At 33.9% G+C, this 20,903-nt stretch overlaps 1 protein-coding gene across 1 annotated transcript in view; it reads left to right on the top strand.

Annotated features, from left to right (window-relative positions):
* The first annotated feature begins 2,389 nt into the window (after nucleotides 1-2,389).
* Nucleotides 2,390-20,903, top strand: part of igsf11 (immunoglobulin superfamily member 11) — a 103,527-nt gene continuing 85,013 nt past the window's right edge. Inside the window, 1 exon segment of the mRNA XM_051129937.1 lies at nucleotides 2,390-2,928. Within this exon segment, the coding sequence (XP_050985894.1) occupies nucleotides 2,868-2,928 (61 nt within the window). The 5' untranslated portion in view covers nucleotides 2,390-2,867.

Genomic DNA, 20,903 nt, shown 5'->3' with positions numbered 1-20,903 from the left:
AGTTTGTTTCAGAAGTGTGTGAGGGGTTACTTAGCTATAGTTTGAGGACAAATTGGTCCCAGAAGTAACTAAATCGGACAAAACTACACTGCGGTCGGGTTAAATTATGTCCAGGGAAAATTCTGAAAATGCACATAAAATAAATGATGATGCTTTTGTGTTCTTTAGGGTTAATATTGCAAGTTATGTGTGTGTATGGAGGACTAAACAGAATTAAATGTAAAATCAATAAATACATACATAAATAATGTATTATAATAATATGGAAGTAAATAAAGGAGTAAATGATAAAACAAATGCAATTAATTTGGATTTAAATTTAGTTGTGAATTACTTATTTTTTAAACTCAATTTGCAGTATTTCTATTTCATATTTCATATCATATATATTCCCACAAGTATTATTTTAATTAAAATTAGACATTAATTAATTTTCCTTTAGTATTTTTGTATTTATTTTTAACCTTATTTGCATTATTTTAAATTTCATATTTTATTCTTTATATTTTTAATTTTTTATACTTAGTTATTCATGATAATTTATTATATTTAATTATTCCCACGTTTATTTTAATTAAATATAGTCATTAATTAATTTTTAAGTAAATAAATAAATAAATTTGTATTATAACAAATAGAAAATTATAACATACAATTATTTGTTATTTAAATGTAGTCATGAATTAATTACTTATTTTTCCTTTATTTATTATTTTATATTTTTAACTCTATTTGCAGTATTTTTATTATTTTAATTCGTTTTATTTGTATTTATTTATGTTCATTTATTCCCACGTGTTTATTTGAATAAAAATAGATGTTAATTAAGTCTTGTTACTTATTTTTCCTTTAGTTTTTTGTATTTTAACTTTATTTGCATTGTTTAAAACTTTTTTATTCTTTATTTTTTATTCATTTTTATACTTGTTTATTAATATGATAATTATAGTTATAGTTATATTTATTCCCACATATATTTATTTTAATTAAATGCAGTCATTAATTAATTTTTAAATAAATAAATAAATAGTGTATTATAACAATAGAAAAAATAAATAAACTTGTAAATGATAAAACAAATACATTTTTTATTTAGTCATTAATTATTTTTTCTTTATTTATTATTTTCCATTTTAAACTCTTTTTGCAGAATTTTTATTATTTCATTCATTTTTATTACTTATTTTTCCTTTAGTATTTTTTGTATTTTATTGTAAATTTATTTGCATTATTTATAATTTATTATATTATATAACTTTTGTATTCTTTAAATCATTCTGTATCCATTTTTATACTTTTTATTTATTAATATGATATTTTATTGTTATATTTAGTTATTCCCATGCATATTTATTTTAATTAAATATAGCAAGTAAGTTTTAAATAAATAAATAAATAATTATACCAATTATGCCAAGTGTAAAATAAATAAATAAAGGAGTAAATGATAAAACAAATACAATTCTTTTTATTTTATTTATTTTAATTAAAATTAGACATTAATTTTATGACTTATTTTTCCTTTAGTATTTTCTGTATTTATTTTTGACTTTATTTGCATTATTTTTAACTTTATATTTCATTTATTAATACGATAATTTATTGTTATATTTATTTATTCCCACACATTTTTTTTAATTAATTGTAATCGTTAATTTTTATTACTTATATTTACGTTATTATTTTCTGTATTTTCTACTAATTTATTTTCTTTAATTTACTTTTATTTTACATTTATTTATTTATATATTCAATTATTGTTATTTATTTATTCCCAAGTGTATTTATTTCCATATTTATACATTTATTTATTTTATAAGAAAATAAAAATGGCAATTTTAATACAGAAGCTACAGTACTCTATAAGTATAATGTATGCATGGCTTGTTATCCTATAAGTCAAATGGATGATAGACAGGTGTTTTATTGATTCTCTCTCTAAACAAGTTTATTGATCAGTTAGTTTATTGATTGTTTGACTGTCTAATTGAGAGCTCAGAGTGTAATGACTGTACATTACTGAACGCCATAATAAACATTATGAGCTACAGGCATCGTATCCTCACAATATAATGTAATATATATATTTTTTTTTAATTCTACAAAATATTTAAAAAATGAAAACCTTTTGAAAGGACACTTTAAAAGTTCCTCATTATTAAAGGAGCCAAATAATGTTACAAATTACATTTTTAAAATGTTTATGTTTGTCCAAAAATATAAATACGTTAATTTAAAAACAGTTAAAGTCATTCAAATTACTGAGAAAATCATTTTTCTCTTTTGTTTATTCCCAAACGCATTATTCCAGCGCGCACCTGACGCGCGGTCACACCGGGGCGCGGCGCCGCCATGCGTGCGTGCGTGCGCGCTGCCACCTTTTCGCGCCAGAGGAGGGCACAGTTACCTCGCGCTTCGGATGGCGTCAGCGGTCTCCAGGCAACAGGCCAGTAGTCAGTCAGTCAGTCAGATTTCTCAATCAGAGCGGAGAGAGGCGGCAGCGGCGTCGGTCATGGCCCTCTCAAGGATCCGGTGCTCAATGTTCTGGTTCACCGTGAACGGCATGTGAACACACCTCGGTGCTGTGCTGAAGAACAGAACGGACGCCCGGGTACCGACCGAACCGGACGCGTTTACGCGGAACGCGACGCGAAGGTGTTCTCTGAGGGAATTTTACGCGTCGATTTAATTTGACTAACGTTAGTTGTAGTTTATAGTTTCACATGTCAGCGTCGAGATATTTTAAAAAGGCTTTAGGTTTTATTCATGACTTTGATTTTAAAACACAATTACTTTCCAACCGCCGAACTGTGGAGAAAATCTAACCGACTTTGAACTTCATCACACGACGACTTTCCCTGAGAAAAATGATGAAATTTCATAATTCTGATCTGTGGATTGCTTGGCTGCTCTTCTTTTGTCTGAATGGTAAGTTTTATTATTATTATTATTTATGTGCAGTTCCATCACTTGCTTTTTATGTACTTTTCATGTCGCAAATTGATTTTGCGTAACGTTACTAGTTGCTGATGCCACCGTGTGCGCTCGTGACGTCACAAAATCCTATATTTACAAGGAATGTAAACAAGGTCTTGGGTGTACTTCAATATTTAGGGTGTTAGAGTAAGTTTGACAAGTGTCATATGAAGATATGCGCTTTTTGTGCACGCTTGTGTGTGTGATTTGTGTTACACAACGAAAAATCCTCACAAATTTAGTTAAATGACTTATTTTCAGTGTTTTATACACACATAGGTGACCCTGGAGCACAAAACCAGTCTTAAATTGTATGGGTACATTTGTTTTGTCTTCTAATACCAAAAATCATTAGGATATTCATGGATCTTCATGTTCCATGAAGATATTTTGTAAATTTCCAACCGTAAATATATCAAAAGTTAAATTTTGATTGGAAATATGCATTGCTAAGAACTTCATATGGACTTTAAAGGTGATTTTTGCACCCTCAGATTGCAGATTTTCAAATATTGTCGTCCTATCCTAAACCATACGTCAATGGAAAGCTTATTTATTCAGATTTCAGATGATGTATGAATCTCAATTTCAAAAAATTGACCTTTATGATTGGTTTTGTGGTCCAGAGTCATAAATACACACACACTGATGGGGTTCGATGGCTTGCATATTTTTGGCACGCAAAGTGCAGCTGTTGTTGTGTGTGTGATCTGAGCAACTCAAAGCTTGATGCTGTGAAATTGTGAGTGGGTCATGATCATGGATAGCAAGCGGATACATGGGGCCGAGGACTGACGGACGGGCCAGACGGCGCAGGTCTGAGAGCCGTAATCCAACCAGATTATGAAGAGCACTGCTCCACGTGACGCTTGTGACAGTCAGATGCACGTACACACACACTTACACACTTTCATTGTGCCATTCTCTGTGGGAATAGGGTGAGATTTGTTTGCATATGTTGGGCTACACAAGGGACTGACATATGCAGGTAACTCCAGTCATAGTCTGGGATTGTATATTCATCCTCCATCATCTAGAGCGTCATATTGGATGCATGTGTTGACTGTGAAAAAAGTGGCTTTTTTTGTTTCCTTGGGTGCTTTGGAATTTCGGAAGGTTCTGTAAAAACATTTGAAGCTTTTATTTTTCAGACTAGATCCAGTGTAGAGTTTCGTTCATGCAAACTATTGTCCGCGTCCGAATATGCGTTTATCCCTAATGTATAGTGGTGTACATGCAAAACACCATTTGCATGTACACTACCAGTCAAAAGTTTTTAAACAATAAGATTTTTTATGTTCTGAGTATCTTCTGCTTGCCAGGCTTGTGTTTATTTGATTCAAAATACAGCAAAAACTGTAAAATTTTGGAATATTTTGCTAATTAAAATAACTGTTTTGAATATATTTAAATATCTGAATATATTTTAAAATGTAACTTATTCCTGTGATTTCAAAAATTAATTTTTAGCATCATTACTCCAGTCATATGATCCTTCAGAAATCATTATAGTATTCTGATTTGCTGCTCAAAAAAAATATTTATTATTATTGTTATGTTGAGAACAGCTAAATAGAATTTTTTCAGGTTTCTTTGATGAATAGAAAGTTCAGAAGAACAGCATTTATCTTAAATGGTAGTCTTAGATTACAGTAGACATGAGAATGGTAGAATTCTTTTGTAACATTATAAATGTGTTTATCATAACTTTTGTTCATGTTAAAGCATCCTTGCTAAATAAAATATTCATTTTTAAAATTTCTTTCCCAAAAAAAAGAAAAGAAATGATATTGACCTTAGGTTTTTAAATGGTATAGTGTATGGACATTTCTATTCATCAAAGAATCCAAAGAAAAAAAAATGTACTTAACTGTTTTAAGCATTGATGATAATAATAATAATGATAATAATAATAATAATAATAAATGTTTCTTGAACAGCAAATCAGCATATTGGAATAATTTCTGACGGATCATATGACACTGAAGACTGCAGTAATGATGCTGAAAATTTAGCTTTGATCACAGGAATAAATTACATTTAAACATATATTCATAGAACATAGAAAGCAGCTATTGTAAAGAGTAAAAATATTTCACAATATTACTGTTTTTGCTGTATTTTGGATCAAATAATTGCAGGCTTGGTGAGCAGAAAAACTTATTTAAAAAAATATTACTGTCCAAAAACTTTTGACTGGTAGTGTAATTGCTGTGGAAAAACATTTATGCCATTAAGACACTTAAATGACACTTCAGAAGTGCTTCTGTACCACTTTTGTAGTGTAAATTTGGCATTTACATTGTTTATACATACTGTTTAGTTAATATTTTTGAACTTCCAGAAAGTTGCATACTGCAACAAAATACATGCTATTAAAGCAAAATATTGTTTGATATAATACTATTGCACAGTAGACTTCAAGAGAGAGTGATGATAAATATAAGCGCTTCACATATAATTGCCGGGGAGTGTGTATTGACAGTATTGATTTGCTTTTATTGCCCCTATGATAATTTTCATCACCAATATGAGTGCTGATCAGTGTAATTTTAGTATCATTGAGGTTGTTGAGTCTTTCATAATATTTAACAAATAGCTTTATTTTTCTATTTTTAAAATTGAAAGTTTTAGTTATTTTTTATTCATTTTTTTTTTTTGTTTGTTTGTTTGTTTTTTCTTTCAGTTGTAGTTTTAGTCATTTTAGTGCATCAAGTTAAAGTAAATAAAAATTGCTTTGGCAACTATCGGAAGAAAAGGTTTTTAATATTTTGTTTCATTTCAGGTCAAATTTACTTAAGTAATGTACATGTTTTTATGGTGTTAGTTTCAAATATAGTAAGCGTCACCCTCGTGATGATGCTTAGTCTTGCAAAAGTGAAATTACAACTTTTTTTTGTACTGTATACTTTGGCATTGGCCTAATTCAATCTTCACGTAACAGAGTTTCTCTCTCCATCTCTTTGTAAAGCATGTTGACGTTAAGCCGATGAGATAACAGCCCTGGATGTGGACGTCTATTCAGACACATCTCATTAATACATGCATGTTTGTGATAGCATTTGCTGGTACGTCCTTGTAGAGACTTCACTGAACAAATATGCAATGTTGTTATCTCCAGCGCAGGATCCATTTACAGAGCATCTCCAGGTGTTTAGTTCTGTTCAGAAACGTCTCGCTGAGTGAGATTCGCTTTAAATGTGGTTGTAAAGTGTCATGAGAGCCAGCGGTCGAAACCCTGTGTTTTTGTCCCACAGAGGCCTGTTAACGGCGTTATGAATGTTGTTGTCGGAAACTGGGGCGTCTTCCAGAGTCCGCTGCATTTCCTGTGCCGCTGTCACTGTCAGTTTAGAGACACGTCCCTGCACATGATCGCCGGATCTTCGGTCATTAATTTTGCATTTTCTGCCATTAGGAAATGGCCAGGCAGCACGAAGGGCCACGCAGAGGCACCTCGAGGGCATGTGAGGAAAAATGGGCATGTTAGCCTGAACTTTAAAAAGAAAAGTAGATAGATCGATGGAGACAGAGTTATGTACTGCCACTGACCAAGTCGTCATCAGAGGCTGAGCTGAAATGAATGATTTGTTACAGTGTTTTGAAGGAGAGAGAGAGGGATGAAGGTTTCTCTGTGCTTGAGTTCTAATCATTGTATCGCTCTGCCTCAGGGTTCAGGAACCACACCAGCGAACAGATCAATTCTGCCAATTAAAGTTCATCCGAAGTGGTGCTGCACTTTTTGACCCTTCGCTGAATGCAGCTTCGCTTGGAAATCAAACCAAACTGAATTAACATAAAAATGGATTTCTTATATAAAGTCTGCAGATCGTTTTCTCAAGGATATAGGAACAAAGTTGAATTAGGGTGATTTTTTTTTCACAATAATTGTCTGTTTTGAATGTAATATCTGGTTTTATAAAATCTGTCAGTAATTTTTTCTTTATTTAATATTTCATATATTTTGCAATTTTCCAGTCCTGGAAAAGTCAAGTATAAATTATTTTGGAAATTTACACTACCAGTCAAAAGTTTTTGAACAGTAAGATTTTTATTGTTTTTTTTTTTTTTTTTTTTTTTAAGTCACTTCTGCTCACCAAGCCTGCATTTATTTGATCCAAACTATAGCAAAAACAGTAAAATTTTGAAATATTTTTATTATTTAAAATAAATATTTTCTATTTGAATATTTTAAAATATAATTTATTCCTGTAATCAAAGCTGAATTTTCAGCATCATTACTCCAGTCTTAAGTGTTACATGATCCTTCAGAAATCATTCTAATATTCTGTTTTGCTGTTCAAGAAACATTTATGATTATTATTATCATTTTTTAAAACTGTTGAGTAAATTTTTTTCAGGATTCTTTGATTAGAAAGATCCAAAGATCAGCATTTATTAATTATTATAATATATTTTTGGGAAAGAAATTATAGGAATGAATACTTTTATTTAGCAAGGATGCTTTAAATTGATCAGAAGTGATAATTAAGATATTTATAATGTTACAAAAGATTTCTGTTTCAGAAAAATGCTGTTCTTCTGAACTTTTTATTCATCAAAGAAACCTGAAAATAATCTACGCTGTTTTCAACATAATAATAATAATAATAAATGTTTTGTTGAGCAGCAAATCAGAATATTAAAATGATTTCTGAAGGATCATGTGACTGGAGTAATGATGCTAAAAATTCAACTTTGAAATCACAGGAATTAATTTAAAATTTAAAAATATATTCAAATAGAAAACAGTTGTTTTAAATAGTAAAAAGATTTCAACATTTTTACTGTTTTTGCTGTACTTTGGATCAAATAAATGCAGGCTTGGTGAGCAAAAAAAAAAAAAAAACATTAAAAATCTTACTGTCCAAAAACTTTTGACTAATAGAGTATATGGTGAATAAAACTTAATATGTGCATTTTCAGTTCTAATTTTAGTTTAAGTTTTAGTATTTTTCTTATGTGCAATTTTCATTTTTATTGTAAAAAAAATTATAAAAAAAAGTAACTTTTAAAAACTATAATTACTTTTACTATTATTTCTTTTTGAGTTCATTTATTTAGAATTTTTTGATTGTAATCAAATATTTTATTTTATTTACTTAGTTTTTTATTCGTTGTAGTTCTAGTTAACAATAATGACACCCGTTAAAGCTTGTCTTGAATTAATATGCAATGATCTCGTCAACATAATCCTGTGGTTTCTTTCTTTAGTCACTTTAGCACTAAATAAAACTGCAAGTATAGTCACGTGTTTAAAAAAAATCATTTTGTGAATTTTCCCCTTCCACTTCTGTGTTTAAAGAAGTGAGGGTCAAAATGATGATGCTGATGCCAACATGAGTACTTTTTCCCTTGATTTGCTTTTTCCCGCTGAAAAGCGGAGCAGCTGGAATGTGCAGAGGACAGATGGAAGTTTCCACCTCGATTATCTTCAGCTAAAAATATCCACTCAAAAATTAAACGACCATTGGGACTGCTAGCAAAGTGCCTGAGAGAGAAAGAGACGGGATAGGACGACTGCCATCCTTGGGTTTAGGGACGAGGAATGAATAAATGATATGAGATTTTTGAGCGAGATGGAGAGTCACCTTCAGTAGACATGAGGTCAGAAGTGGGCTAGAGGGCTAACCACAACACATCTCACCAGATTCCTGCTAAAATACCACTGGCTAGATTACTGCTTCTTCTCAACTGGTGGGTCGTGACCCAAAAAAGACAGCCGGGAGAAAAACATTACTAAAAGCATTAAGGCAGCAAAGTAATAAGATATAACTATTAGTTTTTAACCCTCCTGTTTTGTTGGAGTCAGTTTGACCCACACTCGATTTTCAAACTGCTTGACATATTGGTTCAACTGATTATTTCTTTTTGAGATTTGGTGCATATTTCTCATTTAGGGTCATGAATGTGCATGCAAAGTTTCGACAGATAGATGTGTTTTTGAAAGGCTGTACGAATTTTGTACTGTTGTATTGATGCTCCCATTGACCCGCATTGGCTTCAGTGCAATTTGCCAAAAATTAACACTCTGAAAACACTAAACAGTCAGATAAAAAACAGAAAACTATTATTGTAATTTGTCAAACACTATGAGAGACTCATTTTACCCTCACAAGGGTTTAAGAAAAAGACATAAAAAGGTAGTAGACGTACCAATGTAGGTCAGTTTGACCCTTAAATGAAAGTTGTACCCATTTTTGGACAATAAAGTCATTAATAATAGTAGTGGCACAGCCTTACTCTGTCTAGAGCTGAGTTTCACAATGAAATGGCTCTAAATGAACTGACTTTCAAGTGGAGTAGCTCTCTCTGGAGATGATATCCTCTCTAAAACACTTCTCTATTCAGTAGCGTCTTTTAAAGAAGAATGTTCTTTCAGGAACTGGGCCGATCAGAGACTCACTGCGCTGTTCAAAGCAGCAGATATTCAGAGATTTCAGAGGAAGAAAACGCTTTATTCTTTTTCTTCTGCTTCTTCCTTTGTACTTTTATCTCTCTCCAAGAGCTGGTCCTCCAGGTATACAACCTGGTCTCAGACTAAATTGTTCAAGTCGACAGAGATTTGAGTCTATTTCAAGTCAAAGTATAGTCTGTCCTGGGGAAAGAGCTTTTACTCGCTTAAAAATAAAGGTTTCAGAAGTTTTTTTTTTTTTTTTTTTTTGCAGTGATGCTGTAGAAGAACCATTTTGGGTTCCCAAAAGAAACTTCCAGTGAACAAAAAACATTTTTTCTTAGTGTGAAGAATATTTTAAAAATCGGAATAACCTTTTTTAATTGTTTAACGTTTTGTGTTAGGGATGCAACAAAACTGTTAGTCCATGGTTCAATATGTACCTCGGTTTTTACCATGGTTTTTGGTTCGGTTCGGTTCTGATAGCTTGCCACATCAGTGTGGTTTTTTTTTGCATCTAATTAACAACAGAATACTCCTGTAAACCTCTGTACACAGGAAAAAGCATGAATTATTGTATGTCTGCTTAATATTTCTTTTGAGAGAAATATTATTTTTCCAATTTTTACGCAAAATAGAAGGGGTTTCATTCATACTGGACACCAGAGGGCGTCCTCGTGCAGAAAATCCACATATGCATCAAAGAAATAACACTGATGTCGTTCCAACCAAGAAATCTCTATTGCTGTAACTGAATAAAAACAAGATATAACGTTAAACGTTTTGAATGATGCAATGTAAGGACAATAAACACTCAGTCTGCAATATTATATGGTTTATCTGTGTTCTTTAAGCCATCTCGGGTATTTTCATAATGATTAAGTATATTTGTAAGCCATTGCTAATCGACACACAGTATAAAATATATTGTCTGCCTCATTCTATGATAAGAAGCCACATTAGATCACAAAAAGAAGTTATTTCAAACACTCGACTGATGCTGTGAAGTAAAAATAAGTTGATAATGTTATTTTTTGTTGGACAAGAAGTTTATAAAGGCTTATCATTGCATTTCGTTAGAAGGGAAAATGCTCTGTAAGTGTTGCTTTTTCAAATATAAACGGGGAGGCGTTTCCTCATCTCAGCACGTGAAATCGCAGGCACACATACAGCAAATTTCGAGATAAATAAAACAAGGAAATTAATTAAATGCAAAACCGAAAAAACGCAATTCACAAGCACATACTGAACCGTGGATGTCGTAACCAAACGGTTCGATATTATATTGAGTGTTGTGACATCCCTATTTTGTGTGAAGGAAAGATTCCATTGATGTTGGTTCTGTACTTATATTTTGGGTTTGTCCATCCTTCAGTCTTTGAAAATATATCTCATAATAGTGAAGCAGTGTTTTTTCTTAGAGACAAATGTCCAAGACGTCTTTTCTTGACATCTGTCCGTGACGTCACTCATCTTATGAAATTCAAACGATTTTTTGTAATTCCAGAGGATTAAGCATGCTATCCGATGGAAGCTTTATTTAAACATTCGAAACATGACCGTGTGCAATTTTTCAGCTTAATATGCAGAGATAAATAATAATACATTTGTAGACTAAGTCCTTCTAGAAGCGTTTGAGCAGCAGCATTGACCCAGCTACCTCTTTGTCCAAATGGTGAGCAGATCAGGAAACCTGTTTGAAAACTATTAGCATTTTTGCAATTCCATTATGTGATAATAGTGGCGCAGAAATTAAAAAGTAAGCTTTAAGATCTGTTTACACTGTATTTAATTATATTTTAGATTTGATTTAAACTAGTGAAAATAACCTGTGCAAATACTGATATTTTAAATGAAATATTCATCTTTATAGAAAACACACACACACTCCAGATATTGCTTGTAGAGCGGGTGTCATGAGCCATTCTGTGGGTGTGATTGCAGAGGCTGATATAAATCAATAGGTCAGAGGTGTGTGTGTATGTGTCTGAATACTGGCAGCACCACAGTCCAGTAATTCACAACAAAGAAGGTCCTCTCTATCTCATTCCCTCAGTTTCTCATTTTCTCTTGCAACCATCATTAATGTCCAATTTTTTCCTGTGGTTTTGTTATATTGGATATTGCCTCTCTGCAGGAGCAAAAGATGACTTTAGCATAAAAGACAACTAGGTTTTCACATATTCTCAACAAAATGTGCAAAAAAAGTTGATGTTTACTAGATTTTTTACATATTCTGAACAAAATAAGAGTGATTTTCTTTTTTCTTTTTTCTTTTTTGTTTTTTCCTGTGCAAATATCTCAGAAGGGAAAAGAGTAGAATAAAGAGCTCTATATCTAGAAATGTGAGCTCTATTATTTTGTAAACCTTCTTGTTTTGTCAAAAGTTGTATTATCTGAACTGTGAAAGCTACTTTAACAGCACGCTAACAAATAACAGCACGCTAACACAGTATTTAACTCTGTTTTTGATTTGATTTAAACAGATGAGTATGTTCTATGTGAAAATACTGGTGTTTACTAGATTTTTACATATTTTGAACAAAATGTAAATGATTTTTCCTGCATAAATACCAGTTCCAAAATTCCAAATTGGAAGTTTCATTTAGCCCAAATTGTTCAGACCCTATTTATAAAATTTCTAATCATTTATTAGGCTGAAATGTGAGGTTTATTATTTTATAAAACTTCCTGTTTTTGTCAAATCTTGTATTTGAACTGTAAAGTAGTTTAAAACATAGTTTTTACAGGCATTTTACAGTTTACATTGTTGTTTTGAAAGAATGCTGCTGCCTAAACATTTTTTGAAGCCATTTCAGCTGTTGATTCCAATAAATTTTTAGAAGGAAATATTCACCATTAGTGTCATTTGAATGTGTTTATCTTGTGTATTCTTAAAAAGTTTTGATGAATCAGTATTGTGTGTCTGTTGTATGTGATTCTGTGCGCTTTAAAATAACAGGAGATGTATAGTTACTCTTGAGCAAAGAATAGACTCATTTTCTTCCCATCTTGTCTTGCTGTAGTATTTACACCTTCTCTCTCTATCACAGGGAATCAATATCTGGCCACAGAGAGCGCTTGCTGTGGGCAGTTAACATAAAAACTGTGTTACAGTCTAATCAATAGACATTACTGATTTAAATAGATCGTTAGTGCAGGTGGACACACGTCTGTTCATTTGTATTGTTGTTGCTTTGGAGAAGAATGCTCTTTTGTTCTGGTGTGTGTGTAGGAGTCATGTCTACAGAGGAAAGTGTTGCGCTCTTACAGCTCAGGAATTGTGTTTTATGTCAGGTATTTCTTGGATGAGAAATGTTTGAGTTTATATTAAGATCTCTAACTTTTGATTGTTGATTTTGGTGTCTTGGCACAGTTTGAGACACTGTTTGAATCGCTTCTGAAAATAACTAAAATTAAACTAAATCTAAAAAACGTAATGATATGCATGTTTACAAAAAAATTAAATTAAAATTAAAAATGTAATTAAAAAACTACAAATAAAATGAAAACAAAATCTAAAAATAAAGTCAAACTTAAAATATTAACAAAAAAATAAATGAAATAAATAACACTGATTTCTACTGTACAAATTGACTGTCTCCACCTGTTTGTGTGTTCTGGTGGAGTCAGAACATCTCCAAACATCTGCCATCACTGCAGGTTGGAGCTTTCTATCTGAATAACCTCTTGATTTATGCAGAGACAGATTCATACCTCTCGTTTCTCTCCACCATATGGAATTCTTGAACAGCAGAAGATCATCTGTCCTGTCAGATCTGTCGCTCCCTCTTCAATCTGTTCATTCTGACACAGGAAGAGCGGATGGAGGGGCTTGCAGGAACCGGATGGCTCATTTCTTACTGAAGACGTTTGGAGATTGCAGCTGAGGCTTTATGTCTGCATGATAGAATATCTGAAATTCATTTCAGCTCGAAAGAGAAAGAAAAGCCGGAGTGATGTTACTTATAGCGACCAGTATGACTGTATGCTTCATTACCAATGGAAAGGATATTTTAGAGAGCCTTACTGTACACATCTGAAGCTCTTTATTTTTTCCTCCTGAAGTCCAGTCCACTTATTATATTAGATTTCTTGCACCAAAAACAAGCAGCATTTAAATGGACTCAATTTTCACTATCCATATAAATGGTTGTAAATTGGTTGTATCAATTATTCAATGAATCATTGACTTGCTCATAATGACAGTCTGAAATTAATCAGTGTCTAATAAGTCATTTTAGTGAGTGATTAATTGACTCATGCTTAATGATTGCCACTTGTTTTTCTGAATTAACCAATGTGTTTGAACAAATCAGTTGAATGAATGTTTTAATGAATCACTAGTAAAGACAGTCACTTGTTGCATTTGTGAATAAATTTGCATGTTCAAACGAATCGGTTGAATGAATGATTTGTTGAATTGCTCATAATGATAGTCACTTGTTTCATTACTGAGTGAACCAGTGTGTTTGATCAAATCAGCTGAATGAATGAATCATTTATTCACTTGTAATGACGGTCACTTGTGTTTCTGAATGAATTGGTGTGTTTGAATGAACTGGTTGAATGGAAGATTCAATTAATCATTTATAATGACAATCACTTGTTTTGTTCCTGAATGAATCAGTGTGTTTGAACAAATCAGTTAAACGAATGATTTACTGATTCACTTGCCATGATAGCAAGTTGTTGCAATCTTGAATGAATCAGTGTTTTTGAATAAGTCAGTTGAATGAATGATTCACTGACTCAATTGTAGTGATAGCCACTTGTTGCAATCCTGAATGAATTGATGTTTTTGAACAAACCAGTTGAATGAATGATTCACTGACTCACTCATAAGGACAGTCACTTGTTGCATTCAAACCAACTGAATGAATGATTCATTCATTGACTCATTTGTAATGATAGCCATGTGTTGCAATCCTGAATGAATCAGTGTGTTTGAACAAATCAGTTGAATGAATGATTCACTGACTCACTCAAAAGGACAGTTACTTGTTAATTCAAATCAAATGAATGATTCATTCATTGACTCATTTATAATGATAGCCAGTTGTTGCAATCCTGAATGAATCAGCGTGTTTGAAAAAATCAATTAAATGAATGATTCATTGACTCACTCATAGGGACATTTACTTGTTGCATTCAAATCAACTGAATGAATAATTCATTCATTGACTCATTTATAATGATAGCCACTTGTTACAATCCTGAATAAATCAGAGTGTTTGAACAAATCAATTGAATGAATGATTCATTGACTCATAATAATCATAAATAAAGATTCATTCCTGATTGTGTTCTAATGTATCTGGTAGATGAATGACTAATTCACTCACTCACTCATAATGAGTTATTTGTTTACTTGCTGAATCGATCAGTGTCTTAGAACAAATCATGCAAGTGAATGATTTAATAATTCACTCATAAACAAAGACATACAAGCACAATCTTGTTACTGAGTAAATCATAATTTTTTTCAATGAATCATTTGAATGAATGATTCAATGACTCACTCATAAGGACAGTAATTTGTAAGTAATCTACAGAAAGATTTACTGAAAAACACATCTGACGTACCAACTAACAGTATCAGTTTTTACATCATATGATATGATATTTAAAATTGCAAACAGAACATTTACAGTATTAGACACACTAACTGTGAATAGAGCTTTAAACACAGTGAAAGCACACAAAAAGGCTGTTTGTTGTAGGTCATTTGTCTTCATATGCTCGGGGAACCCATCTGTAGGACATGAAGCAGCTCAAACCAACCGTTTTACCAGATAATTCTCTCCTGTTTCTGCCTCTGAAATGCACACATTACCGCGTAGCACCTCGCGAGGGCCGTTTGCAATCAAATTCACAACACCTCTTTGTCACGTTGACATTCCAGCCCTACAATTGAACCGAAATTGACCGCAAGAGCCGAGATCATTAAGGAGATAATGAAAGGACTAATGACACACACACACAGAGCAGATATTAGTGTCACTGATCTCTGTGTGACCCATTAGTGTGATCCTACACAGAAAGGCTTTTTTAAGTAGATTCAGGCTATTGGAGAGGCTTTAGTGGACACGTGTGTGTATGTGTGTAAGATAAGGATGATAGTTTGTCAAACAGTGAAGTGCTCCTCTGTGTATTTGGGCCAAATCTTCCACTAAAACAGGCTCAGCTGAGCAGATTAGTGGGCAGTGATTTTATAGATTTATAGATTATGGATCATTTTTGGATTTGACGTATCAGTCAGACAGCGCTCACATTGATCTACCGCTTTTGCTTTCTCTCCGTCTCTATTTGTCCGTCTTTATATCTTCATATTGTCTTTATTAATTTGACTTTCATTTATTTATGCAATAAACTAATTACTACATCTGACTATGTACATACTGTAAGTGTTCAGAAGTTTGTGGTCGTAAGATTTTTTTAATGTTAGAAAAGTGATTTATGCTCACCAAGGCTGCATTTATTTGATCAAAAATACTGTAAAATCTGTAAAATTGTGAAATATTATTATAAATCAAAATAGCTGTTTTCTATGTGAATATGTTTTAGAATGTAATTTGTTCCTGTGATCAAAGCTGGATTTTCAGCATCATTACTCCAGTCTTCAATGTCACATGATTTTTCAGATAATATGCTTATTTGCTGCTAAAGAAACATCTCTTATTTCTAATTATTAATGTTGAAAACAATTTTGTTGCTTCATAGTGATGCATTTTATTTTTCAGGATTTTTTGATGAATAGAAAGTTCAAAAGAACAGCTTTAATGTTTATATATTGTTTTTTTGTAACATTTATAAATGTCTTTACTGTCACTATTAATCAATTTTTTGAACGGTAGTGTGTATATATGTAAAAAATCTTATAAATAGCTATATTTTAATATACCTATCTGGTTCTAAATTGTGTAAATCTCTCTCTATCAGTGTTTTTGCTCTTGTCGTTCATCCTTTACCACTGCTTTCTTACTAAAGCTGTATGACGCTGTTAATGACAACTCTTTATATTCATCTGTCTTCCTCAGACTGTCCATCATATATAATTAATGCTGTTTTCTCAGCGGCCACATCAGACTAAACATCAGTGACAAACTGCTCTCATTCTCAATAGACTGAAACCCAACCCATCAGCGTTTAGAGGCAGATCTAACACAGACAGAAGTGCAGCAGATCTCAGAGGAGGCGACATCTCACTGATTTTTCTGTTTGTTTCACTGGACTTTTATTGCAATTCTCGCTGCCACAAAGTCGCTTTCGTAACTCCAGCACATGTGTTTCCCTCTACGGTAAAAACGGACAGTGATGGATGTATTTTTGTCCCCGTAACCCGTCTCGATCTATTCCCAGCTCACATCCGTCCAGGAATAGCTAGATATTTCCTCTATTTTTTACAGCACACCCTCTCTTTTTAATGTGATTTGTAAGCAAGAAAGCGTCTCTCTGAGACCCAGCGACCGTGCATGTATTAGTCCCTTAATGAGCGAGTCTCTCAAACACGCCGGTTAAACAATTACATACAAAAAGCCGTCGTTCCCTGAGCTCTGACTTTAAGACTTTACAGCACACGATCGGAGCGTGAAACCTGATATTACGGATTCTAAATACGACTCGGAGAAAAGTGTGATAAAAGCCCGACTCCCCTTCAAATGATTACACGGCCTCACTCGATGAAAATGAGCTCAATTATAATTAATCCTGATTTAAATACTGCTGCAGGAATTAATTACACATTAGCATAAGACTGAGTTCTTTGATAGTCTGTGTGCGTTGCGTACAGAGAAGGAGAGTGAGATCGAGCGCTGTTTGCAGATAAGCTAATATTAAATCTCAGCGCTGCACCTGATACAGACGTCTGGTGCTGCTGCGTGATGTTCAGAAGTGGATTTGATCTTTCGGTGTACTTGTGAAAGTAGAAAGCTGAGATAATATTGTTTTTTTGCTCTGCTGACTTAAATGTTTCTTTGCTTTTACTTTATTAAGTGGTTAGATGCATCATTTTCACCTGCTGAACAGTAAAAAAATCCCATATTTTCTTTGAGTGTTGGTGAGCTTAATCTCTTTTTTACAGTTGAGTTGATTCATTATTCATTATTTCACTTTATCCGGTTTGCTTTTTCTTAGAATGTTCAATTTTATCTGAATTAAGTTCATTTTCATTTAATATTTATTCACTGCTTTTGCATTAAATGTTAAAGTGATCACATTAAATCGTGTTGCATTAAAAAACCAGCAAGTTTTTGAAAGTGCGTATACGGGCTACAGGAAGTGATGTAACGTAGCTCATCCTATTTCCTGCTGTTTCCTGTCCGTTTCTCTGTCTCTGTCCATTCCAGCGTTTCTCACATCACTGATTTGGTCTCAGGTGCGCTTACATTAGACGAGCATCAGCTGATGTGGTGAAAAGTTGTTTTCTTCAAGCTTGAATTGTCCATTTTATCACATATTTACTTTTTAGATGCGTTTATGAAAGCAGTTAGCAACTATTACAGTTATTTTACCATGGTACACAGCCTCAAGTGGCTTATCACTTAATGTCGTCCCGAAACTGGCCGCTGTAAATCCTGTGGCATTCTCCTCGTACCCTCAACCATGCCAGGCATTCTGTTCTAGAGCTGGTTTCCTAGCGATGGTCGTCCTAGTGAAGGCTCTGGAGCCAGACACGGCTTGTGTGCTTTGTTCCAGTTTATTAGCATGTGAATGCATCACTGCAGAAGAGTTTCCCTGAAACAACGGGCTCCCTGTTTGAGCGGTCTTCATGCAGGAGGGGCCTCCGATACACGCTACTGCGCTAAAACTCTTCGTGACGCTCAGGCCGTTGCCCTTAGGCTCCGTTTGTCATGTGCTTTTAAATTTGGCTTGTTTAGTGACGAATCACTGACCATGCAATGCCCAGAGGAAGGTTTTTATTGCTCAGAGGTTGCTCTTTCATATCTCATATTACTTCCCAGATATACTTACCTGTAGTAGCTTTGTCTTATGTTTTTTTTGAGAAATGACTGAGTTTATATTGAGATCTCAGACATTTGATAGCTTTGGAGCACAGTTTGAGACATTGTTGAGATGTCTTCTGAAAATCTAGAGGGTTCTCCGGTGTGTAGGAATTAATTGAGATGTTTAAAGATTATTTTGTGTTGGTAAAGTTTGCAATTAGTCACAATGAGTCATATGAATGCTCATTTATATCTTGAAAGACTTTCCAGATATGCTTTCTTGAAGTATCAATTTTGTCTATTGAGACGTAATAGCTTTGGAGCACAGTTTGAGACATTGTTGAGACGTCTTCTGAAAATTTAGAGAAAATGAGAGTTTTTGTGACATTATCGTTGCTCAGAGGTTGCTTTTTTTAATATCTCAGCTGACTTCCCAGATATGTTTCTTTAAATTATCAGCTTTGTCTCACGTCTTCCCTAAAATATATTGAATGTTAATGTGAATTGCAGCTCAGATAATTTCAGAGAAATGTTTCCATTCTTATTGAGAATTTGGTATGAAGTCTGAGAGTTTGAGACATTGTTGAGATGTCTTATGAAAATCTAGAGGAGATTACTTGGGTGTTTTTCTCAGGAGAAAGATCTGAGAAGTAGGATATTTTCCATTTGATCTCATTGCTGTCTGGGAGAGCTAATTGAGACGTTAAATATTACTGTGTAAAGTTTGACTGTTGGTTTATTTAATGATAAGCGAGCATACAATGCCTATAGGCCTGAAATATGTTCAGTTCACAGATGGAGATTCATACTGGCATTGTTGAGAACAGAAGCACAGATGCTTACAAGAAAACACTGCCAGTTTCGGAGCAAAATACTTACATCATGCACAATATACACAGCCAGCGATTTCCAGAGCGCTTGGATTCACACTATTGACCTGCTGGAGAGCCGCCAGGAGGGCTGATTTCAATCAGTGACACAAATACTGTATCAGATACGTGATCACACAAAGCGACGAGGATCAATGACAAACATCAATGGTCATGAAGCTGTTGTTCGCTCGGATCCTGCAGGAGATCGCTCTGACCGAGGACACGAGCCTGATGATGTTTGACTGTCTCGGTATTGATTTAAAGCCCATCAGTGGGTAGCGACCGCAGGCAGACGGATTTCACAGGGACCAATTAAAAGGTGTAATTGATGAGGTGCCACAGGCTGATTTACACTAAAGTGTCAAAAACCCCATGCGTCACTGAAAGAGACTGAGAGAGAGTACATGTTTGCTTCATATCTGCATTTTAAATTCAGCTTTTAGGTTCAGATAGATGAATGGATAAATGGTAGAATGATTGATAAATGGTAGAATGATGGATAGATAGATGGATAGATAGATGAAAAATGGATAGATGTGGTCGGCGCGGATAGCCTTGTGGGCAGCGCGCCGACATGTGGCGCTGTTGTGCTCCGGGCGTCCTGTGTTCGAGTCCCGACTCGAGGACCTTTCCCGATCCTGCCCCATATCTCTCTCCCGCTTCACTTCCTGTCTTTTCTGATCTGTCCTGTCCGTAATAAAGGCAAAATGCCAAAAAAAAATTAAGAAAAAAAAAGAAAAATGGTTAAATGTGGATGAATGGTGGAATGATGGATAGATGGTAGGTGGATGGATGGATAGATACCTAGATGGATGTATGAATGCAAGGAAGGCTAGAAAGATGATGGATGGATGGATAGATGGTAGGTGGATGGATAGATAGATGGATGGAAGGAAGGATAGATGGATGATGGATGGATAAATGATAGAATGAATGATAGGTGGTTATAGATGGATGGATGGGTGGAATGAAGGATAGATAGATGATGGATGGAAGGATAGATAGATAGATAGATGAAGGAAGGAAGGAAGAATAGATAGATGATGAATGGATGGATAGATGATAGAATGATGGATAGATGGATGATAGATAGATGAAGGAAGGAAGAATATATAGATTATGGATGGATAGATAGATAGATAGATGAAGGAAGAAAGAATAGATAGATGATGGATGGATGGATAGATGGATGATAGAAGGATAGATGATAGAAGGATAGATGGATGAATGGATGGATAATGGATGGATGGAAGAAATGATAAATGGATGGGTGGATGGATAGATGATAGAAGGATGGATGGATGGATGGATAGATGGTAGAATGTTGGATAGATGGATGATGGATGGATAGATAGATGGATGGATGGAAGGAAAGATAAATGGATGGGTGGGTGGATGGATGGATGGAAGGAAGGAAGGATAAATGGATGGGTGGATGGATAGATGATAGAATGATGGATAGATGGATGGATAGATAGATGGATGGATGGAAGGAAGGATAAATGGATGGGTGGATGGATAGATGACAGAATGATGGATAGATGGTAGGTGGATGGATGGATAGATGGATGGATGGAAGGAAGGATAGATGATGGATGGATGGAAGGATAAATGGATGGGTGAATGGATAGATAGTAGATGGATGGATGGATTGGTGGGTGGATGGATAGATGGATGTATGAATGGAAGGAACCATTAATGGATGGATGGGTTTGTAGC

The sequence above is a fragment of the Labeo rohita genome, chromosome 15 (assembly GCF_022985175.1).
Source record: "Labeo rohita strain BAU-BD-2019 chromosome 15, IGBB_LRoh.1.0, whole genome shotgun sequence".
In the NCBI taxonomy this organism is placed as follows: Eukaryota; Metazoa; Chordata; class Actinopteri; order Cypriniformes; family Cyprinidae; genus Labeo; species Labeo rohita.
This window is presented reverse-complemented; position numbering and strand designations above follow the sequence as displayed.